General features: G+C 37.3%; 1 protein-coding gene across 3 annotated transcripts in view; it reads right to left on the bottom strand.

Annotated features, from left to right (window-relative positions):
* GLRA2 (glycine receptor alpha 2) overlaps nt 1-25,878 on the bottom strand; it is a 175,967-nt gene that overhangs the window by 121,038 nt on the left and 29,051 nt on the right. For all 3 annotated transcript variants that reach the window (XM_026714234.2, XM_087938314.1, XM_026714233.2), the window contains 3 exons: nt 19,821-20,044; nt 3,445-3,527; nt 1,417-1,554 (listed from right to left, as the gene is read on the bottom strand). In XM_026714234.2, coding sequence (XP_026570019.1) covers nt 1,417-1,554; nt 3,445-3,527; nt 19,821-20,044 — 445 coding nt within the window. The remainder of the gene's footprint in view (nt 1-1,416; nt 1,555-3,444; nt 3,528-19,820; nt 20,045-25,878) is intronic.

Below are 25,878 nucleotides of genomic sequence, written 5' to 3' on the forward strand. Positions count from 1 at the left end.
GCTTTAAAAATTAATGCAGCTTTATACTTTTTAAACAAAATAATAAACAAAACAGTGCATTTCATACCACCTTAAGAGTTTAATGAGAGCATTTGTTGACAGTGGGACTTGACATAAGGGACCAGTTGTTGTTTTTTAAAAATCTGACAACTAAATGACTTTGGCAACTAGATCTATTTAGTGAAATCCTTAAATGCTGGAAATAATTATCTAACCTGGTATGGAGCTGCAATTCTCAATTGCATTTATAAATTGGTATTCCTAAAAATTATTCTCTGGCTCTATCACTTTTTTTCTAGTTTTCAAATCACAATAGAAATATCTGGATGCACCTAGATAGAGTTTTCTCATGCTCTGCCCCCATTCCAAGGTCTATAATAAGGATGTATATTTATAAAACCTAATTTCTCTTAATACGATTTGTTAGTTAGAAAAGGCGCTATCAGATGCCTACTGATTCTGGTGTCTCCTAGAGAATGCATGTCCTCAGGACTCTTTGTGGCTGGATATATCCCAGTTACACATCTGAAGCATGTCCTTTGAAATTCCATATCTATTAAAATATTGAAAATGAATTGACGTTTTGATTTTAGTATTTTTATAAGAAATTAAAGGAAACAAACTGAAAGTAATTATTGATGAGATTTGATGGTTTTTTTTTTAAAGCTATGAAGCTACTTTCTTTTATATGCCACCTTTCAGCTAGGATTTCAAGGCAGCATACATACTATTTTCTTCTCTTTGTTTTTGCCACAACAATTTGCTTTTGTTTTTGCCACAACAATTCTGTAAAGTAGGCTGGGCTGGGAGAAAGTAACTAGATCAGTTTGAGGCAGTGAATTTCTACAACTGTAACTGTACTAGAACCTGTATTGTCCAAATGCCAACCCATTGAGTTCACAACTATATTATGCTGATGTTATTTCTGGTACACAGAATATGATGGATATATTGAATAAAAACTGATTGCAATGTGTTGTTGGAAGTTTAATTCAGGAATTGCAACGCTAACTCATATGGCTTGGCTCTAATCTAGCATTTTTAAATTTTGGTCAGAAATTTTTAAGAGGGTTGGCATGACTTTAAAGATGTATCATTGCTTGTCATCATTGGATATGTTTTCCTTGGCTACATACCAGTATTTGCAATTTATCAAGACATCAAGATGTCAATAGCCAAAGTATTATGCAACACTGCACAAACCAATACCTAATTTGCAGCTTGATTGCTGATAAGTGTATATTGGCTCATGAATTGAATTAGTTCTTTTTAACAGAAATGTAATCCAATCCACTTTATTGATTTAACTATGTAATTAATGTGAATTAATTTTAATATTAATAACCAGGATTCTTTAATAATTTTCTAATATTGCTCATAAATTTTGGAAATTATCGTGAGCAACATAATACTTACCAGTGTTGTAATGCTTTGTGCAATAACCAAGCTCCTTCTCCTCTTTCAAAATAAACTGGGGCAGAGTTAAACCTTCTGCTACTTGTACTGGCCCATCACTCATCCATTCAAATATCAGATCATTCATTGTATAGCCAACTATAACAAACAAATTATTTGTGATTAGATAATAATATGTAGAGTTGCTACAACAGGCAAATAGCAACAGTAGAAAATTATTTTTTTCCATTAAATTTTATTTAGTTTTCAAAATTTGAAAAACAAAATAAAAGTTTGTACATCATTATATCAACATCAAGACATCTTTTACATTTCCTTGTCTTTCTATATACATATTTTTCATTATATAATTTCAATTTATTATATAAATAATTCATATCTAGATATGAATATAGATATAAGTATTTATATAGTTCCTTATTCTTTACCTAGTTGTAATCCTAATTCATTTGTCACTTGATAGAATATTTTTGGTAATGTTTTCCTTTTTAAAAGAGTCCATACTCTTATAGTCTTTTTCTTGATTCACTATCACATTAAAGTCACCTACCAAACATATATTCTCATATTCCAGTTCTATTAATTTTTTTATATATAATTTGTTATAGAATTTTTCCTGTTTCTCATTTGGTGCATATAAGACAGTTAACAACATTGAGAAAATTATTTAATTTCTGAGAGAGAAACCATTAGTAATAGATAAATACAGTCAGATTATGGTTAATGCATGGAGTGATATCACATCAATAAATTAGGTATATATCTAGATTAAACTTGGGAAACATTTGACCATAAGTCTATTTATAGTAACGATAATAATATATTAAAATGAAATGCATAGGACTATCTACATATCTTATGTATGAGACTACAATTTATAGAACACAATAGCATGGCAGCCACAAATTAGGGCACTTTTAGGTCTAACATATTTGGACAACTGTATATTGGAAAAATATGCATTAGATGCTATCAAGTCTCCAATCCTATTATGATAATAGCATCGCCTTCTTGAAATATATCTGAGTACCTCAGGAGTATCCAGTTGCTTCTATACCTTTCACTTTTATTATTATTACCCCCCCATCCAGTTCATGCTGTTTGCCTTTGGGGGTATGGAGTATTGATACTGTATGTTAAATGTAAAGATGCACCCCCAATTTGAGCAGGAGTCTGTGCCTCAGAAATATCACTATTTACTCCATGTATTTATTCTTTGGCTTTGCATTTCAAGTGTCAAATAGTCCCCCCAGTCAAAAATTTCAATTATCCAAACAGAGACTTTATTCAGGACCTTAAGTATGAAAACAATGTATGCCATCACTAAAGAGAAAGAAATAGAGAAAGCAAACAACTTGCTTAATGATAAACATTAACAAACAAACATCAAAATTTAGTCACCCTGTCCAAGAAGAGCATTTCCATTCCTCAATGTTGAGAAATAAGATCCTCCCCACCACCACCTGAGGTTCTCTCCAAACATATAGGAACTGCAAATCCCAGAATTCCCAGTCACCTTCTTTGTGGGATTTGGAGAATCAAAGGTTCTGCCAAGTTATAGGAGGTTGAATTAGAACAAGGGTGTCAAACTGGTGGCGCACAGGATGGATGCGTTACATGCAGGCCAAGCACATTCGAGCTCCACAAAGGGGAAAACCATCATGAAACGTCACATGACATCAATGTGACATGGCAAATTTGACACCCATGAATTAGAACATTTATTTCTGTCTTCTCAAGCCCTCAGGCCTTAAGAAGACATTATACATTCTATTACAAGAATAAATTAAGGCCAATGAAATTATCTTTTCCTTTTCAAAAATAGTACAGTAAATTAGTAGTAGCACCTGTAGTAGAGATAGTGTATCCCTTTTCAGTTTGCTTTCTCCAGTTGTTTTCTTCGGTGATATATTCTATATATGCCAGAAGCTTAGTATTATACTACATGAAGTGATATTAAATGCAGCATCTCAAAGAGTCAAGTTATGACTGGTTTATTCTTTTAAAAATATATAATATCTGACTTACAGCTTTCTAGTTGCATTGTACATGTTTGTACATCCATAGGAAAATTCTTTAGGTCCATGGGACAGGATAAAGTTAATGTTAGCCTAAAGGAATTCAAAGAAATGTAAATAGGTTTATTAAGTACGGAATTGCTGCTAAAATGAAGCCTTAAAACCCACTCCTAAAAGGAAAATAATCAAAGCTTATTATAATCTATTCAGTTTGGAGCATTTTGTCACCTATTGTTAAATGAAATATTGCATTTTCTACTATTCATTTTGCAAGTAGCTGCAGGGGTAGACTTGCATGAAATTTAATCATTTGAATGGCTTCAACATGTTACTCTATGATCACTGTATTCTTTTTCTGTTAGACTTACAGAAACACATGCACATGTACACAAAAAGAAGATCTAGAGCCATATCTTTAAAAACAAACAAACAAAGCTGATTGCTTTAAGCCTCTTCAACCAACATGTATTCTATCACAAAAAAACTATTTTTTTTATTAATAGGCTTAGAATTAAGATATTAGTTTTACTTAGCAAAAGACCATATATAGAGATTACAACAGTGGCACCTTCAATTCCTCAACTAAGATGTTTAAATATATATACATATGCTATAAGAAGCTGTGCTGAAATTTAGTGAGGCTGGTCAATAAATGATTGCAATCAAGATCACTTGTAGTCAATGAAGGCAAATAAAGGAGAGCTCATTGCAAACTCTGTTTAGATAATGAACTCAAAGCTTCTCACACACATAGATGGCAGGCTAATAAGAGCAGGATGGTGCAGTAAGAATGCAAGAAAATATCAGTTGTAGATCAACACATTTCCTTAGAAGAGAACCACACTATCAAGAAATCATTTAGGTCATGGAGTCCAAATGTCTACTCATTGCAGGACTACAATTAAAGCCTCCCCAATATATGGTTCTCAAATATACAATCACATCAGAGAAAGGGCATTACCTTCTTAATCACTGATTCTTAGTTTCTTACTTTTACAGAAATGATATTAACATTGATCCAGAATCTGATTTTCTGTGACATAAAACAACTATTCTGGGTTCTGAAGACTGGGATATTAGAGAATGGCTCTCAGTCATTAACATTCCTTCTGATAGTGTTTTCTCATTACAAATATACTGTGTTTTTCCAGCTTCTTCTCTTATTTTCTATTCCTTTGATTCTTCTCTAGACCAATGATATTTCTTCTCAGGCTTTCTGAAAACTAAATGCCCAGATGTGGACACAGGAATTAAGGTGAGTCTCACTCAGAACAAAGTGCAGCTACTATAATTTGGAAACTAAATTGCCATTCATGTAGCCTAAAACTCTGTTTGTCTTTACCCCCCCAAGCCTCATACCACTGCTGATGCATATTCAGCATATTTTTGTTACTTAACTTTTTATTGATTACTGTAATTTATATGCTGCCCAGTTCCTAAAGGCTCTGAGCAGCTTGCAAATGACACAAAAATAAATGGAAGTAGCTAACACAGAGAAAAATAAGCAACTCCCTCCAACCCCAAAAGAAGCAATTTCCTAGCCATTGACACATCAAGGAAAGCAATCCTTAGCAACAACAAAAAACCTGTAATGCATGGAAGAGATCTGTCACACTATCAGTCCCCAAAGATTGTTTGGAATAGACAGGTTTAAATAGACTTCCTAAATGCGAACAGGGATGATGTTGATCTGATCTAAGGTGGAGCAGAGGCTCAGAGACAGCGGGAGGGAGAAGGAGAGACAAAGAGCTACAGAAAAGGCATTGCCTCCATGGTCCCTGGATGATAGCAATCCTTCAAAGAGGAGACTCAAAGAATGCTTTCCCAACTAAATCTTAATGGACAGGCAGAAATCACTGGCAAGAAAGGATTCCTAGATCCTTTTTGCATCGATCAGATCAGGCCGCTATAGTTTCCATCTTGTAACTATGCATGTGAATTTTTTGTGTGACAGAGGAAAATTGCATTTGTTTCTAGTAAATTTCATGGTGCTATTTTCAGCCCACTTCACTAATTTATCCACTAATTCAGGCATTTTGAATGCTCTCTTTTTATTTTATAAAGAATCTTAAATATACCATCAACTTTTCTTAAATCTAATAAATAATTCTCCTTTTTCAAGGCATTAATTAAATTTTTTGAAGAGTACTAGGTCTAACTCCAAATTCTATGACTTCCCAGTGATGACTCATTCCAATTTAATAAGGAATCTTTGCTGAACACTTTTGGAATACTGTACTCAAGCCACTTTTAGAAACACATTGTAAGTATACCATACAGTCTACACTTAATTAGGTTGTTAATCAGAATTTTATTTTTTTGAACTATGCAGTTGTGTTTATTTGACTTTGTCACATTTGTAGGAAGTGGTACCGGAAACTCTCCTGTACTTGATTCTTCTTCTTCTTCATCTTTGCTAATCGGTACAAATAACACATACAATGTAAATGTATCTTTCTATCACATTAGTAGCTCATCATCAGAAATAACTAACAAAAACCCACCACTCCCCTAAAATTAGATTTCCTTGGCTTTTCTATTTATAGCTATGTGGTTTTCAATTGGCATATATCTTTCAGTCATGATTTTTACATATTATGATGTGCTACCACCCTGTTTTTATTTATGTTACACAAAGCATCACTATTCCCTATGCAATGGAACAGTTTATAATTAAACTAGCGTAACCAATAATATAGCAACACTGGAATACTTTTTGTTACTCATAGGACTATACTCCTTGATTTATTTATGATACAGGCGGTTCTCAACTGACAACCACAATTGAGCTCAAAGTGTATGTTGCTAGGTGAGAAATTTGTTAGGTGAGTTTTGCCCCATTTTACAAATTTTCTTGCCACATTTGTTAACTGAATCATTGCAGTTGTGAAATTAGTAACACGGTTAAGTGAAACTGCTTTCCCTATCGACTTGGCTTGTCAGAAGTTCACAAATGGCGATGACATGACCCTGAGACCCTGCAACTGTTATAAATGTGAGTCAGTTGTCAAGGATCCAAATCTAAATCATGGGACTATGGGGATATTGCAATGGTCATAAATGTGAAAAATGGTCATGTCCATTTTTTCAGTGCTGTTGTAACTTCAGATGGTCACTACATGAAGTGTTGTAAATCAAGGACTACCTATATTGCTAATTTTGTAAAGACTCATATGCTTTACAACCATTGTGATGCTAACCAGCACTCTCAAGAAGGACAGCTGGTTTCCCAGACTGACAATATACATTCCTTATTCTAGAGTCCTTTATGGCCTCTGAGCTTGGGTCTTTGTTGGCTGATGTTTCATTAGCAGGGTAGGTGACATCTTCAGTGGGAGTGGGTTTTGTTCTGTTTGGGTACAATAGCTTGTCCTGTCAGAGTTGCTAGGGTGTTGGTTTTTCCTTGGTGGCTCCTTGATTATTAGGCTTTGTTTATTTCTTGTTAAGTAGCGTAGAAAGTTAGCACCTACCCCTCTCCTATAAGAATTAAACGTTGTAGGAAATATTAAAAAGGCAGAATATTATATTTCCCTGGATGAGAAAAGGAGAAACATGTTTTTAAAGACTAAGAGCAGCTCCCTGCCCCCAGCAGATATTTGGTGCTTATTGACCAGGACTGGGCCAGCCTAACTACAAGACAATTGGACCTTCAGCTCCAGGGTGATAGGATTAAGACATGGCCCTCCAGGACATAATAGGATTATAAGCAGAGCTCACCAAATGGCCCCTTCATTGCATCACCCAGTAAGGTTCAACCAAACTTATCTCAGACAACCTCAGCTATGACCCCTGCATAGGCCCCGGGAGTCTGACAACCAATAGAATACATTTCTTGCACAGGAACAGGAAGCTCAAGGGCAAGGCCCAAGAGAGGATATAAATACCCCTCTCTCTCCTCCATGTGGTCAGCTGCTCAGGACCTCAAACCCATGAGGTCTTGTTCACCAATAAACCGTCTTTCCAATCAGCCTCCATGTTTCCAATGTCTTTCTCCCCACTTGGAACTGAACCGGAAGGATATTTATTCCAACAGTAGTAACAGCTTACTGCTAATACTGGCAGAGGTAAGTATCACCTCTATGTTTTCTTGTAATGGTAGCCTTAGTTTTCTAAACTTGCCTCTGCCAGGTTTAGCTCTGTCAGTATTAGCTTCTCTTGGTTTTCCTTTCCTCACCAGTGCTAGCAAGGCTAAGGCTAGGATTAACATGGAAAGGAAAACCTCTTGGTTTTTCTTTCCTTGCTCACTCTAGCCAGTCTTAGCTTTGTCAGTATTATTTTCTGCTCAGAAAAAGATAGCCACTTCAGAAATTGTGCCATGTGGCTCAGCAATGGAGCTGTCTGTGCTCCTTCACTACCCTGACCTCCTGGTCTCTTTGAAAGGTACATGAGCAATTGGTGACTAAGGTGGGAAGGATTGTGTGCAATCCAACAGGTTGTCAGAGCAGGCCCTATGGGAGACAGTGGGGCAGGATGGGAGGGGAAATAGGGGGCGCACTGCAGTATCTCTCATAAGGGCAAATGGCCACAGCTTTGCTGCAGGGCCATAACTTCAGGACTGGGTAGTAATTACCTTTTGGAAGGTCTGTGGTAACTTTGAACGGTTGCTAAATGACCCATTGTAAGTTGAAGATTACTTGTAGTTTAGTCTTATATTCATATTGGAGGTTGATTATTATTATTTTCTTATAAAATGATAATAAAATGGTTATAAAACTTGAAATGGTAATTGTTCTTTGCGGAATTTTTTTAGATTTGGAGCCTGGGATAATTATTATTCAGAGCCTGGGATAATTATAAGGGTCAATGCCATCTTGTAGTCTTTTGATTTTTTATTTATTTAATTGATTAGATAACTTGTGCTACTAATCTATGTTCTTGATCACACAACATTGCATATTATAAATACATGTTAATTTGGTGTAGCAGTTAAAAGGAACTAGTCTAGAAACTAGTGAATTCGGATCCTGTCTTAGTTAAAAAGTCAGATGGACCAGATATTCTCTCTCAGCATTAGGAAGAAGGCAATGGCAAATCACTTCCAACAATCTTGCCAAGAAAACTGCAGGGAATTGTCTAGGCAATTGCAGGACTGAATTGAAAACATAAATTTTTTTTTTTAATGTTTTTCGTTTAGCTTCTGTGAGATTGACCTATTTCCAAGGGTGGCAGAGGAGAGGAACAACATCTCTAGTCACACACCTTGATAATATATTGCCAGGAGGTAATGCTATAGTCTTTATTTAATTATTGCTGTTTTACTTGCTAGAAAGGCAACAATGGGGGAAATCCTATTTCTTTCCACACCAGAAGTGCTGAAAAGGTTGATAAGTTGATGTGCACATTTGTAAGATAGATGTTATCAGCAGGAACACCCAGGACTGGAGACAGGGCCAGAGTGTGAAGACCCAGAGGCATTTAGGTGAAAATATCTGGTGATTCCAGCCTACTGTTTTAAGGGCTCAGCCATGGTCTAATTCAGACTGGCAATGTAGCAAAGGAAAATATTATTCCTCACTCTGCTTTGTCTTGTTTTTCCCACAAGAAATGGATGTTTGCAACACACAAGGAGGGGATACCTTCCCAAGAGCTCACAATTCAAGAATACCAATGTGCCATTCATTAAGTGACCATGAGGTATCTCAGGGTGGGGAAGGCCATGGGGGCCCTAGTGATAGAAATCTTTGCCTTTAGGAAGGGAGAAGAGAGTTGGCTTGGAACTGCTTTTTATGCCGAGAATGGATGCTCCTGGGTTCCATAATATTGCAGAGGTTCAGGCACCCACCCTCTTTTGCAGAGAGTTAGGGACCCAGAAACTTTCATTCAGTACTTTTCACCACTGCTGTGGCAGAGATGGGTGACCACCACCTGACCTATTTCCTGCCTGGCCAGCTGGCTGGCACAAAGCCTCACCATTCTTTTCCTCCTCATCCTCCCCACTCAAATGGGGCTCTGTGGGACAGGGTCTAATTCCTCCCTCGGCCTGGTGAACTCTGGCATGCTGGATGTGGGTGTGAAGGGCCTGGCCCCACAGTGCCTCCTCACTCAGTTGAAAGCTTTTTTCCTGTCTTCAGACAGTAAGGCTGGTGCATGCAAGTGAGCAGCACACCTGAGCCACGGATGGTGTTGGTTTCGGTGCCTGGCCGATTCCGATTCCACGGGTGGCTTTACTGTGTGAGGGCAGGAACAAAGCTTTCAACCGAGTGATGAAATACTGCAGGGCCAGGCCCTTCACACCCACATCCAGCCCACCAGAGTTCACTGGGAGAGGAATGAGACCTTGTTGTCCTATGGAGCATGTCTATATACACATGGGTGCACATGCGGCACTTGGAGCGATCTTTGAAGGCAAACCTGCAGCTGCACCTCTGCTTTCTTCAGTTAGACACAGTCGGGACACTCAAGTTGCTGCAGTGGCAACCAACCACCTGAGCAGCCATGATCAGGCAGTGGGGTCCCTGTCCCAGCCAGCCAGTGGAGTTCGTTGCGCTGGTAGAGGAATGGGACCTCATTGTCCCACAGAGCCCACCACCACTTCAGTGGGTAGGAAGAGGAGGAGGAGGAGGAGGAGGAGGAGGAGGAGGACAGCGTGACTTTGCACCAGATGGCTAGCCAGGCAGGGAATAGGTCAGGCGGTGCTGGATGGCTGGGGAGGAGGGATCAGGGCTGCTCAGGTGGCTGCTGCCATAGTTGTAAAATGGGGAAAAATTCATTTAACTACTGCGTCAGTTAGCCACAAAAATTTTGGGCTCAGTTGTGGTTGTAAGTTGAGGACTACTTATATTATATGTGCCTGATGTAGAACTACAAGAACATAATGAGAACAATAAAGAAAACTAGGCAGATTTGGAATAGAAAAAAATGAGGGCTTATTGCCTTCCCACCACAATACAAATAAATTAACAAGCTTATGTGAATAAATACCAATAGCACTTAGACTTATATACCACTGCACAGTGTTTTACAGCCCTCTCTAAGCGGTTTACAGAGTCAACATATTGCCCCCAACAATCTGGGTCCTCATTTTACCCACTTCAGAAGGATGGAAGACCTTGAGCCTGGTGGGATTCGAACTGCCGGAAGTGCAGGAAGCTGACAGTCAGCAGAAATAGCCTGCAGTACCGCATTCTAACCACTGCGACACCATGGCTCAGTAGAGGAAGTAGAGGAATAGAAGGAAAGCATGTGAAATCCACATTGTTTCTGGCACAAGTACCTAGTCCAAAGTATTAATTCAATAATGTGATCATTTGAGCCTTTAATCGGGGGTCTTAGTATTATAGAGTAGCAGAGTAAAAGTACAAACTCTATCCTTTGGCTATTTTTTTGTAAATTCCTTTCATTTTCATCTGATATTTTGCCAGCAACAGCAGTTTGTTTTCTTTTCATGAATATCAGATGATTGAGAATTTCATTTTTAGATAAAAGTATTTATCAGAAACCCACTATAAACACCAAAAGCTTAGCAGCAACCTTGAAGCCAAACACATGCAATCACCATTTGCAGTTAATGTTTTTGCAGCACTATAAAAAGGACAGTACAGAGAATTTGGTACATTTTTAAAATAATATGAAAATTCAGAATGATACTTGCTTTGTTTAACAGGGGAGTTAAGACTACTTTTATCTGAAACATACATTTGTGCATTGTTCTTGATCTATCTGAAACATGTTTGTTTTTTCATTGCAGTGAATACCTCATACCTTTTCTATCTGTTCTCATAATATCTGGCCATTAACAGCTTTGTAGCTCTACAGTGAACCATTTCAATTTATTATCGTCTTTACTGAAATATAGCACCCAGGACTCAACATAGCGTTTTTGAAAAAGAAAATAAAGTTTCTCCAAATAGAATGCAGCAAAACTCTTATTGTTTTCCTTCATGCCTCTGTTTCTAAGTGTAATGACACTCATTTACAAACCAGACTCATAGGAACATTTATTTTTCAAATTGTGTCATTATGCTAGTGCTACTTTGTCAAAAGAAATGTTTCACACAGTTCACATATTGCCATAAGTCACTACCAGTTTATGGTGTAACTACTGTCTGATAAACTCTTATATATACAGATGCATTCTTTGGCCTACATCCAGTAAACATTCTCAAAAATCCTATTAGTCCTGATTTACATTAAAAAAACTGCCATTAAAAAAAAACTTTCTAGCCAGGAATACTGCTCCCCATAGAAAAAACCATACCCAGACTCTGCCAACATTTCTCACATTTTTAATTAAATATGGCATCGTCATTTTTATTAGATGAAGCAATGCCACAGGATCAGGATGGATTTAAAGCAGAAACCATTTGGATTTAGAAGAGAAGGTGTTACTTTCAGCTGCTAAAATGTGTCACTCTTTTGTAGCATCAGAAAACTGCAATAAAGATGCATTTAACAAAATGAGGGCTGTAGAAGTTTTCAAAAGAAGACAACTTATTTCTCAGGGTTACAGGATCCATATATACAGAAGTAAATCCCACCCTAATATAAGTAATATATCTTAGAATAGAATAGAGCTGGAAGGGATCTTGGAGGTCTTCTAGTCCAGCCCCCTGTTCAAGCAGGAGAACCTATACCATTTCAGATAAGTGACTGTCTAGTCTTTTCTTCAAACCTCCTGTGATGGAGCGCCCACAATTTCTGAAGTCAGGCTGTTCCACTGGTTAATTGTCCTCACTGTTAAGAAGTTTCTCCTTAATTCCAGGTTGCTTCTCTCTTTGATTAGTTTCCAACCATTGTTTCTTGTCCTGCTTTCTTGTGCTGTGAAGAATAATTTGACACCATCTTCTTTGTGGCAGCTCCTCAAATACTGGAATATTTCTATCGTGTCACCCCTAATTCTTCTTTTCTTTAGACTAGCCAAAACCCAAAACCAGCAGCCATTCTTCATATAATTAATTTCTGGGCCTTTGCTCATCTTACTTGTTCTTCTCTGAACTTTTTCCAAAGTCTCAACATCTTTTTTGTAGTATAATGACCAAAATTGGTTGCAATATTACAGGTGTGGTCTTACTAGGTTTTATAAAGTGGTATTAATACTTCATGTGATCTTGATTCCATGCCTCTGTTTATACCACCCAGGATTGTGTTAGCTTTTGGGGCTGCTGCTGCACACTGCTGGCTCATATTAAAGTGATCATCCACTAGGACTCTGAGGTCCCTCCCACAGTTACTGTTTTTGAGCCAGGTCTCACCTAATATGTACTTGTACCTTTGGTTTTTCCTGCCTAAGGGTAAAACTTTGCTTTTCTCCACATTAAAATTCATTTTGTTGGATGGGGCCCATTGTTCAAGTTTGTCAAGATCTTTTTGGATCCTGAGCTTGTCTTCTGGGGTGTTTGCTATTCCTGCCAGTTTAGTGTCATCTACAAATTTGATGAGTTCCCCTTCTATTTCCTCATCTAAGTCATTTATGAAGATATTGAAGAGTACTGGGCCTAAGATGGAACTTTGTGGTACCCCACTGCTTATTTCTTTCCATGTTGATATAGTACCATTAAGGACTACTAATTGGGTACAATTTGTCAGCCAGCCACAAATCATCTGGTGGTGATGTTGTCTACTCTATTCCACATTTTTCTACCTTACCAAGAAGTAGATCGTAGTCTACTTTGTTAAATATCTTACTGAAATCTAACTGTACTACGTCCATAGCATTTCACTGGTCTACTAATTTAGTCATTTTTTAAAGAATGAAATAAGATTGTTTGGCATGATCTGTTTTTAACAAACCCATGCTGGCTACTAGTTATAACTTTATTTGCTTGTAGTTGTTCGAAGATCTGTTTTTTTAATTATCTTTTCCAAGATCTTCTCAGGTATTGATGTTAAATTGCAGCTTCCTAGGTCTGTTTTTCTTTTCCTTTCTTGAAAATGAGGACCACATCAGCTCTTTTCCAATCCTCAAGTACTTCACCTCCTTTTGGTTGGCCAGAGAACTGTCAAAACAATGGCTCAGGCTTTATTGGATGCTACTGTCTCTTCTTTTGCTATGAAAATGAGATTTTCATAGACATTTTTAAAGGGGCATTGTCTTCAATAAATTGCCATGGCTCTCAAAAAAGAAAAAAAAGAATGAGTAAAGCAACTCTGCTTTCTCCCTACTGCCTGTTACTTCCTTGCCATCTTCTCTGTTTAGTAGACCTATTGTTTCCTTGATTTTTTTTCCTCTTGTTATTAATATGTTGAACAAGTTCAGTATGTGCCTACAAGGCCTGCTGTCCCTACCCTACCCTACCCCATTCCATTCCATCCTTGCTTTAATTCTATTGAGAGTTTCTCCATCAATTAGCAAGTTTTATAGTGGAAAGCTTTTCATTTTTAAAAAGACATTTCAAATAGCTAAGAATTTCATACAATTTTGCCTGAGGATAATTGAATCATTTTTCTTACACTGTGCTTTTTTTTTCCATAAAGAGTTTCTTTAGGAGTGCAAGATCTGATGATTTATCCTTCTTAAAAAAAACACATGCACAAAAACACAACCTATCAAAGTTATCTGGGCACAACCAATATAACTGTGGGAAGGGAAGGAGGAATACCTTCCTGGCTTTGGATAACAAGCAATAATTTTTGATCTGACATTGATATTTGTGCTCTCACTGCTAATCTCTCCCAGGATAAAGCACTGTTACCAGGAAAATTAAAATTCTCTAAAATGCTATCTTGGATTATACAATAAATTTAAAATCAGACTGAAGTGTTTGTGCACTGTACACACATACACAAAATGAAGAACAAATTCACATAACGTTACAAACCATATGAATGTTTGCTGTTCTGAAGATTCCATGTTCAGGTTATCAGTCCTGACCAAACTGACAAAGACTTTACTAGTCAAATGCACTAGAATAAATACAAACTAATTAAGGGCAGTTATTTCCATTGGGTTTAAAAGGGACAGTGTCCTCTGTAATGTTGGCCATTGTAAATATTTTAGTGTCAGCTGAAGTTCAGAGCTTCAGTACCACATTTCTTTGGAAATAATCTGTTGCTACTTTTAAATGAGAGCTTCAAATTTGGTTTCTTTCATCGGAAGATATTAAGAGGAACCTCACCTTTCTTCTATGCAATTCAGGGGTGAAAACTTTTCAGTGCTTGGGTGTAGTAACATGTTGGGGAAACCTGAAACCTACAAAAGGGAAGACAATGAAACAAAATTGGGAGCTCTTTTTCTTCCTTGGGGTTTTTTTGGGGGGCGGGGGGGGTTAAAAAAAAACAGTTAACTTTAATGGGAATACTTAGTTTGCCATTTTGAAATGTTTCTTGCATTGAAATAGAAAATTTGCTATCAATGTTCAGGAGTACACCGAGGAAGCTCTTAAGGCTAACAGTGTTCTTGGACCAATCATCATGACTAATGCTGGATATATAATCATTTCAAATAGTTTACTTAAATGGAAATGGAAGAATCCTGTTAGATCAAAGAAGGATTCCAACTAGAAATTTTTGTTCTCAATTGTAAAAAAAATATTGAAGTAAGATAAGGCATGGCAATTTGACTACATGATAAATAGTAAATAATTGGCATAATTCCATGAAACTGGAAAACATAAAAGTTCTAAATTGGAAGAAACAATAGCTTCTTTGTTGAGAAACAAATAAGGAATCAGTTAGAAGATAAGCACTTCTCTCTTTTTAATGAGAAAAGTGATTGTTAACCATAAACCTTATTCAATAATGCTTTTTTGAATTAATCAAGATAGTCTGGTTCATCTATAATGCTAAAGCACAATGGATGGATCAGTGCACCGTGCTCAGCCATAACACAACAAACAATAAACAAAAGGAATAGCATGATGTACGACCCAAATCAATATGCATATGGGTAGGTTACTACAGTATTGGCTTTTTTTTTTATCAGCATGTGATATTTGTCTGATATCTTTCTTCTTTTCATGTTTTCAGATATTGAATTATATAATTTTATTACTTAGTTATATGTAAATTATTCTTTAATTCTTATTGAACAATATGGTTATTTGTAGTACATCCTGTGATGCTTTTCCAATTGTGTAAATAATACATGATAGAGGTAAATAATACATGATAGAGAATTTGCATTTTTTTTAGTTCAAAACCTAAGTACAAATAGGCAGTTTCATTTTCCCAAAAGGTATAAAAATAGAACCCTGGTGCAGTGTGGCAGGCAAAACTCTGCATATAGATTGAAGTTTCATCCTGATGGGGCTCAAGGTTGACTCAGCCTTCCATCCTTCCAGAGGTTGGTAAAATGAGAATCCAGATTGTTGGGGGAAATACGCAAATAATTCTTCTACATTGTAAATTGCCCAGAGAGTATTATAAAGTGCTATGGGGCAATATATACACTGAAATGCTATTGTTATAGTGATCAGAACTCCTGAAGTTTCCACACTTGGTAGGCAAACAATATTTTCCTTAAATGTCCCATCCCTATATCTTTTGTGAGTGCTTATTGTAGTTTATTGTTGTGGACTGACTAAGCTTGCCTGTAATTTTTAGTATTGTTACTTAGTTATCTTGGCCTGACTGTACATGTTGGAATTCTAAACTGGAATTAGTTCTTGAAGTTTCAGCAAAGCAAGAACCATCCCCCCACCCCTTCAAAAAACCTACTCCTAATTCTAGTGTTGTTTCATCAGTAGCAAACACAAAATGCTCATCCCTCAGGTCTGGAAGAAGCCCATGAGTTAAACTGAAGCTGACAATTCCTCCTCACAAATATAGAGGTCTGAGAGTGTGACCAAAACTTTGACAAAGACATCTTTCAAATATTGCCTGTTGGTAGGGCGAGGTCTGACAATGAAGGGAGAACTCATACAGAGAAGTTGGGAAGAACAGCACTACCAACTTCACAAATTTAGTTTTAAATATGTACTTTCTTCTTTAGATTAGAGCTTTTCATACTAAACTCTGGCATAGAGGAAGCTTTTTACCTATTTAAATAGCTTCTCTTTCCTGACAAAACAATATTCAAGACAGAGACCAGAGGTGGTATTCAGCAGGTTCTGACCAGTTCTGAAGAATCGGTAGCAGAAATTTTGAGTAGTTTGGAGAACCGGTAAATGCTACCTCTGACTGGCTCCGCCCCCATCTATTCTCTGCCTCCCGAGTCCCAGCTGATTGGCTGGGTCTTCTTTTGTTGCTCTGCACAGGAGAACAGAGCTGGAAAGCAGGTTAGTGGGGTGGAGAGGGAATGGGGATTTTGCAGTATCCTTCCCCTGCCACGCCCACCAAGCAACACCATACCCACCAAGCCACGCCCACGGAACCAGTAGTAAAAAATTTTGAATCCCACCACTGACTGAAACCAAAAGGTTGCTATCCCTGGAACAATGATATTGTTGATAGCATTGAATCTGTTGGTCATCTTGAATCTACTGCAGATTTCAGACTTGTTGAAATCTTCCTCTGCACTTGGCCATTTGCAAGGGCCATCAACCAGAATCTGGAAATTCTGAGAGATGTAGAAGCTTTCTTTATATGGTTTTACATCCATTGGAAAAGTAGGAAGACAAATTCCATCCCACTGGCTTTTACCGAGTAATTCTTAAAGTAAGTACTTACTAGGTATAGAGTCCAATATATTTCCTTCATATTGATTGTCTATGAAGTAGGCATTTATGGTCAATATAATAGGAGATGATAAGCTTTGGATTCAAAACCAACTATTATTTATACTTTATCATGTTAACTTTTGTTGAAGCATATACATTTTACAAATCTGAAATGACAGCTTGAAATATTATTTCTGCAACATGTACAAATGTCAGAAAAATTATCCAAGTGCACTCCAAATAACACATTACTGCACCATTGCTCCTAGTAAGATGTATCCGGCATCATTCAAGCAAATAGGAGCATTCTGTTTTCCTTCAGATTAAACAGGTGAAAATAGCATTGTTAAGTAACAGCACATTTACTTCTGCTGAGAATTCAGGTGGCCATTCACTCTGGGGCTGTTGATATATCTTGAAAGAATATCACACTGAATAAACATGTTTGTGCCTCATTAACTTTTCTCATTAATTGCATCTTTGGACTTGGGTTTATTGCAAGATAAAGCATATTGATTTTAATAAAATGCAAATTATAATTATGTAACCATATAATAATTATATTTGCATATAAATATTTAAACAAAAAATAACAACATGAGATTGTGCTTCTGATAGGCATAGGTATAGCCTAATTCTCTGCAGAGAAATCTTCTAACCATGATTAGCTAACTTTGGTCTTAAAAGCTAAATAGAAGTGAGACTGCTTAATATTTGGATCGTAGTCTAGATCAGCATTTTCAAGCTTGGCAACTGTAAGATGTGTGATTTCAACTCTCAGAATTCCCCAGCCAGCATAGAAATTCTAGCTTAGACTGATAACTCAAAAGAGTTATCAGGCACAGTGAAGCCATTGGACTGCTGAGTTGGAATCAATAGATCAAATTAATGCTGTTAGAAGCAGTTCTAAAATTATTGAGACAATAGGTTCAGGGGGTGAAGTCCTCTTATCTTTTATGAGCCTCAGAATAAAATACTTAACTAAAATTTGGAGACAAGAGACTAGAGCTTTTTGGATTTTCTAAGCCTCAATCCTCCAACTCACCCAAGATGGCCTTCCACAATTTGAGCAGAGGTCATGATTAAATACTACTGAATTCTATCCAATGTGTATAGCCACAATTGTATGTTTAACCTGTGTGTATCCTCCCCACCCGCAAATTCTATTTTTATTTGTCCTTATTATTTGTTTCCATCTGTTCTAAAGCAGAAGAGTGGTGAGCACCAGGATGGTATTCCATGAGCCTTTCATCTTTATTTTATACTGATGATGGAAAAGCCCTAGTTTCTATTAATTTCTCTATCAATCAATTAAAAAAGCCTGAGTTCACAGATTTTGTTTATTTTGTTTTGGGGATGTGTACATAAGAAATTGGGGATCTACTACTATGGGCTGCAAACAATTCAAACTTTGTATGGTTTTCAAATCCCCTGAGATTGTGTCACTAGAATTCAGCCTAATCCATAAAACAATGGTAATGTGATTTCTGCTGATTATTTTTTTTTTGAATGAGGAAAAAAGCCCCTGCTTCCTACACCTAGAAAAGTTTATGAACAAAAAAACTTCTGCAAACTTTAAAAAAAGTCACTTAAAATATTGTCTCTGTCCTCAGTAAAGCAGTAATGGTATTACACCAGTATCCAACGTATAATGACAATTGGAATGTAATAACTACAACAATGTAACAATAGTTCATGAAACCAGCATTTGCTTGTCCTTGGCATGCATCTAAAAAAGGATCTTAGGACTTGGGCTAAAACTAATTTGCCTTTCTTCCCAGTTGGATAAATAAATACAGAGATTTTAACAGAGAAAGTAAAAAATACATTGAAACTGTTTTTTTTTCCTGTATGGCTGAAAACTCTTAAATCTTTATTGCATCTAAGAATAATTTGTGAGAGTTCAGATTATAATTTCAAATTCTTCACTAAAGAATTAAGTAGCATGCAGGTGATAAAAAATTGCAGCAAGAAAGAAAAAAAAATAGAATACAGGTAGTCCTTGACTTACGACCATTATTGAACCCAAATTTTTTATTGTTAACTGTTAACATTTGTTAAGTGTGTTTTGCCACATTTTACAACCTTCCTTGCCTCAGTTGTTAAGTGAATCATTGCAGCTGATAAGTTGGTAACACTAGTTACTCGTGTTAAATGAATCTGACTTCCCCATTGACTTTGCTTGTCAGAAGATTGCAAAGGGGATCACATGACCCCAGGACACTGCAACCGTCATAAATATGAACCACTTGCCAAGCATCTGAATTTTGATCACATGATCATGGGGATGCTGCAGAAAACGGAACCGTTGAAACGGAACCGTTTTTCAGACCGTTGAAAAACGGTCATAAGTCTGTGGTTTGAGTGCTGTCTTAACTTTGACTGGTCACTAAATGAACTGTTGTAAGTCAAGGGCTACCTGTATAGAAATTATTAATTTAGCTTCATAATTTAAATGTACTTTCTATCTGGAAGGCTCCATTGCAAAAATTAAATTATTAGTAGCCCAATACTAGCGCATGGAGCATGCTTTCAGACATATGGCAGACTACATTTTCTTTTTGCTTTGGAATGCAGTTCACACAAGTAGAAGCTCTTCTTTTTCTCCACTCCCAACTCATGAAGGTGGGAATGTTGTTTTGGAGCCGTAAATTTCTTTTATGTCTTAGCAATCCTTGATGTTTTTGATGATGATGCTTTTTCTCATCTGAGAAGAGGAAAGCCAAGCAAAGTAAAGACATTTTTTCTACTCTTCCAACCTCAGCTGAATATTTAAATTCCATTCTGTGATCTAAGACACATTTTTTAAAAACTTAAGAATATGCCCAACATTTACAAACAGTGGGTTTACCTGATACTATATAATACTTTCCCATTTTTGGAAATCCTTAGAAGCTTGTTGTCTGTGGTAACATCATGGAAGTTTGCGCCTTTCTCGTTGGCAAAGAATAAATCAGGTTTCCAAATAGAGTCCAACATTGATGGATCCAAATCCAAGGAGTCATCAGGGTATTCACTATAAGCAAGACGGGAATCATTCCACTGCTGCCTCAAAAAAATGTTCACTCTGTAGTCCTATAGAAATGTCAGATATACCAATTATTTAATCTCTTGTCCAAGTGATTGTGCTTTTAGATTTTGAAACCTAGATGAATTATTGAATTATCAGATACAATATGCTTTATGTTAGTCAAGGACAATCTGGGAGTTCTTATTCTTATTATTGTTGTTGTTAACCTTCAATTCAATGCACAGTCTGGGACTGGTAAAAGCTTAACAGTTCAAATCCTAACCAAGGACTAAGAGCCATTATAGTAACATCTGAGTATATAGGCAGTTCTGAGTAAGGTGGTTTTTGCAAAGTCAGAATATTTAGGTCTAATAAGCTCAAAATTTCCATGTGTCTAGGCAACCCTTTGGATATTGTTCCAAGGGCTTCTGTTACTATTGGTACAACCATTGATTTCTTCCTCCACAATTGCTTAACTTCAATTTGCAGATTGCAGTATTTCGGTATTTCATAATCTTCAAATCATGGATCACCTGTGGACCAAATGCCTGTCAGTTTGGATTCAAAAATCCCACATTATTATTGTTGTTGTTATTGATCACTGCACTGTAAGTCAAATGTTCAGACCTAGGTTTGGCATTTTTGTCTACTTACTGAGTCCTTACGAAGGACCTGGGTTAGGCAGATCTGGATGTTTGATGGTGTTATATAGGTACCACCACAGGATGTAAACTGTTCTGAGAGAAGCCACCTTTTAAAATTGACTGATGGCACATTTTTCAATGACAATGGTGTACTATTATTATTATTATCATCATCATTATCATTATCATCATCATTGTCATTATCATTGATTTAATCTTCAATTCGATTCAGACTGGGACTGGTAAAAACTGAACAGTTCAAGGCCTAACAAAGGATCCAAGAATTGTTAAGGTAACATCTGAATAGACAGTTCCAAGTAAGGTGGTTTTTGCAAAGTCCAAATATTCAGGCCTGATAAGTTCAAAATTTCCATGTATCTAGACAATTATTTGGGTATTGCTCCAAGGACTCCTATTACTATTGGTACAACCACTGATTTCTACTACTACTGCTGCTGTTGTTATTATTATTGTTATTGTTTTGTTGTTATTATTATCTTTTATTCATTAAACATGAAACTCAGTCAACTGAACATTTAAAAATATTTCACAAATATAATTGACTGGCTCTGATAGTTGATACGGGTTGCTGTCAGCATCCTAGGTATCAACCAGGTTTCTTCTTAAAATGTATGTTGTTCCAAGTAGCACAGTCTTTTGCAGGTCCACTGTCACTATAGCAGGAAGCTGCAACTTCTTTTTATTATTTTATTATTTTATTATTATATTATATTATTATTATTAATAATAATAATAATACACAAAAATGTCAGTATACACAGCAAACGAGATAACCATGCTGGGTTTCGTATCATAAATCACTAGTCGAACACTTCCCAAGTGTTTAGGACTGTGGTTATTATTATTATTATTATTATTATTATTATTATTATTATTATTATTATTATTATTATTATTGTTATTGTTATTGTTATTATTATTATTAAAGCTACGGAGTGGCAATTTTGCTTCATTCTTTTCAAAACCAAAACAAAATTAACCTCTGACTGTGTCATGGAGTATGAAGTGCAACTTTTCATTTACCATATGCTTTGTTGATAAATAGAATTTATCTATTCAGCATAGCAGAAACATTTTGAAATGCAATTAGTATTCCATAATAGTGAGAATAAAAACTGTCTAAACATTATAAAAACCTGTCAGAATTTTAAAGACTAATTTTGATTGCCTCTTCATTGATTAATTTGCAAGTATCTAACTAAGCATTCATAGGGTATATCCAGCAGAGTAATTTATAAATAAACATTTGCTAGAAATCTGTGCAGAATACTTATTGACCTCAGTACAAGGAATGCATTTTGAATTATTGGAAGGTAAACACAGACTGTCCTAGGAAGAACTAATATTTGATAACATTGACATTTTGTGCTATGCTGAAAAATCATGTAAAATATAGACTGAGTAACTTTAAGAGATTTTTCCCCTAATGGTACAAGGTTATGGCATCATTGTGTAACAGGCAGAATTGTTTGATGTCTTTGAAGGTGGGTGGAGGGTGTTACTGATTTTTCCTCTCACCTTTCAGTTGTATCTTTGGGAATGAGAAATATTGTATGAATGAGTCCTGACATGATATCTATCTACTTCAAGGGTACTATGAGGTTAGGTGGTTTTTTGCTAATCAAAGATACATGGGGAGCAATGTCATGAAGACCCACCAGTCTTCATCTTCTTAAAATTATCTAATTTCATTTTTAATAATTTAAGCTACAGTTAAAGATATTGCTTAATTTTGTTTTGTTTTCCACATATATTCATCTTAATACTGGGGGCCACAACCCACAGGCCATGGACCAGTACTGCTTTGTGGCCTGTTAGGAATTGGGCTGCACAGCTGGAGATGAACAGTGGGGCAAGCAAGCGAAGCTTCATCTGTATTTGCAGCCACTCCCCAGTGCTAGCATCATTTCCCCAGTACCACTTAGATCAGGGGTGTCACATCAGGGTTGTATTTGACCTCGGGTTGGGTGTGGCCAGGGGGGGCATGCCAGTTCAATGTCATTTGTGTTGGGGTGCAAGTGGTGGCCCAAGCGTTCTGCCAGCAAAAATTGGCTCCTGAGCTCTGTTTTTGGCTGCAACGGCCTCCTGCAACCCTCTGCCAGCAAAAATTGAGCTTGGGAGAGCTGCGGGTGGCCCTCCCGAACTCTGTTTTTGCTGGCAGAAGCACCATGGGCCGGTTCTTCACTGTTTCCAGGGTGGACTTACAGGCCAAATCTAAGCAACCTGTGGGCCAGATCCAGGCCCCGGGCCTTGAGTTTGACACCCCCGACTTAAATCATCAGGCATTAGATTTTCCTAGGAGCGTGAACACTACTGTAAACTGTGCATGTGAAGGATCTACGTTGCATGGCCCTCCCCCAATCTGTGGAAAAATTGTCTTCCATGAAATTGGTCCCTGGTACCAAAAATGTTGGGGTCTTTTGCTCTAATGGCACAAGTGTGTGCCATAATTACCTGTTCTTTAGCTTTCCAGCTGAACCAGAAATGTGAGAGTGTCATTCAAATAACCTGCTCCACTGAAACTAATCTTGCATTTGAATGGATTTACATGTCTGCATTTTCAATGAATATACATTTCTATATATGAGCCACTATCACAGTCAGTCATATGCTAAGTGTAGCTGTAGCAGATATGGCAGTTCTTGTAATGAAATATAATTATTTGAATTATAATTATTTCAACAACATACCAAGAATTTGACCATCAACCCAGGCATAGGAAGGCATTTCTCTCTTTTTCCCATTCCATATGGAAAGCAAGTGCAGAATTGTTCAGCTATCTAGAACTTTTTGTTATACCAGCTGGCTTCCAGATGCAATCTAAGCTACTTGTTATCACTATAATAACATGGCATAAAAACTGGTCATTTTAAGGGACTGCCTGTCTCCCAAGAGTTCATCCAATACAATCCGGCAGATTCAGCATGCTCCATATTCCATCAAATAAGGTTACTTCATAACCTTACAGACCTTCTGAAATAGCATTCCCATTCTGAGTGACCCCCTGAATGGTCCTCCATTCTGACATTTCATAAACAAAATGGACTCATCCCCAGGCTTTGGGCTACAGCAGGTAGTGGATGTTTCTAAAATGCTTGTTTCCCAAAAAAAATTGGGTTTTTTTTAAAGTATTTCCCTTTGCATTATTTGGATTGTATTTTTTATAAAAAAAAATTTTTTCACCAAATTCATAAATGTTTATATTTTGGGGACAACTGGACAAGAAATCAATTTTTCTATTTGGATTCACATAAAAGTTAGGAATTATATTTTAAAAGAGGGTAGGAAACATTTTTTAAAAATATGATTAGACAATGTGATAAACATTTTCAATCAGGTAATTATTTTAAAACTTTTATGAGAGTATTAGAGGAATACAATGTACTTAAAACAGAAGCCAATACATTCAGTTGTATTTTTGGTTAGTTTTTGAATTGTCTAAATCAGTGATGGAATTCAACTTTTTTACCACCAGCTCTGTGAGTGTGGCTTGGTGGGCACACTTTGCACACGCATGTGTGCTTCGTATGTGCGTGCGTGCAGAGGGTTTGTTACTGACCTTCTCCTGCAATCCTGCACTCTCCCTATGTCTTCAACAGCTGATGCGCGGCAATCCACTGTGCCACGCAAAGCTGCTAACTTCAAAAGCAGGAAATAAAGATCAGTATAGAGCCAGGGTGGGTGGAAGGAACTAGCAGCTGATCGTTGGAGTGAACCGGTTCGCTCACAGATGATCCTCAGACCTACAGTTTGGCTGAACCTGGCCAAACTGGTAGAATACCACCACTGGTCTAAATCAGTGGTGGGATTCAGATATTGTTGTCACTGGTTCGGTGGGTGTGGTTTTTTTTTAAATTTTTATTCTTTAAAAACAAAAAATACAAAAATCTCATTTCCATTAACAGTTATTGTGTCACTGTATATATATGTTTCTTATTTTGTGACTATACATTATTTTTATCCCTATTCTTCACCCATTTGTACCACCTCTCCCATATCACATAGTATTCTCGATCCTCTTTGCCTTTCAGTTCCATAGTGAATTTATCTAGTTCAGCACAGTCCATTATTTTTTGAATCAAAACTTCATCTGGTGGTATTTTATCACTCTTCCAATTTTGTGCTAATGTGATTCTTGCTGCAGTTAAGATGTGTACAATAAGGTATCTTTTATCTTTACTCAAATTCCCTTTGATCATACCTAATAAAGACGTTTTGAGTTCCAAATTCAATTTATATTTTGTAATCTCAAAAAGCCATCTCTGTATTTTCTTCCAGTATTTTTTGACCTCGGTGGGCGTGGTTTGGTGTGCACGTGCGCGCCAAATGTGCACTTTGCACAGGTGCAGAGGCATTTGTGCAGGCATAGAGGCATTCTACCTTGCCTCCTGCAAGCCTACATGATCCCAGTCGCTTCAGCAGCTGCCGTGCGGCACTATTCTGTGCCACGCAAAGCAGCTGCACTTCAAATTCAGCGAATAAAGGTGAGTATGGGAGCCCGGGCAGGCGGGTGGGCCCAACAGCAGAGCCATTAGAGCAGCGGAGAGAACCGGTTCAGTCTCTGCTGCTCATCGCTCCTACCAGCTCTCCAGAACCGGGCAGAACCGGTCGAATACCACCACTGGTCTATATGCTTTAGCAGGACTGAAACTCCTGTAGCTTTCATTTGGAAAGGATTTTTATAAAAGCTATTCATGAAAGTAAGTTTTGATAGTTAATAATTGGAGTATTCTATATTCCAAAACAGGGGTGTCAAACACAAGTCCCAGGGGCCGGATCCGGCCAATGGAGTGCTTAGATTTGGCCCACAGAGCTGCCCTGGAAAAAGCAAAGGACCGGCCCGCAGTGCCTTTGCCAACAAAAATGGAGCTTGGGAGGGCTGCGTGCGGTGCTCCCGGGCTCCATTTTTGCTGGCAGAGGGTTGCAAGAGGCCATTGCAGCTGAAAATGGAGCTTGCAAGAGCCATGGGTGGCCTTCCCAATTCTGTTTTCACTCTCAGAGGGTTGCAGGAGGCCATCCCAGCTGAAAACAGAGCTTGGGAGCCCATTTTTACTGGCAGAACACTCAGGCCACCACAGGTGCCCCTAACACAAGTGATGTTAAGCTGGCCATGCCCCCCCTGGCCATGCCCCCCCTGGCCATGCCTCCCTGCCCCCCCCCAAGGTTAAACACAACCTTGATGCGGCCCTCAATGAAATCGAGTTTGACACTCTGGTTTCAAAACTAACTGTCCC

The sequence above is a fragment of the Pseudonaja textilis genome, chromosome 8 (assembly GCF_049901715.1).
Source record: "Pseudonaja textilis isolate UNSWEBS1 chromosome 8, rPseTex1.2, whole genome shotgun sequence".
NCBI lineage: Eukaryota > Metazoa > Chordata > Lepidosauria > Squamata > Elapidae > Pseudonaja > Pseudonaja textilis.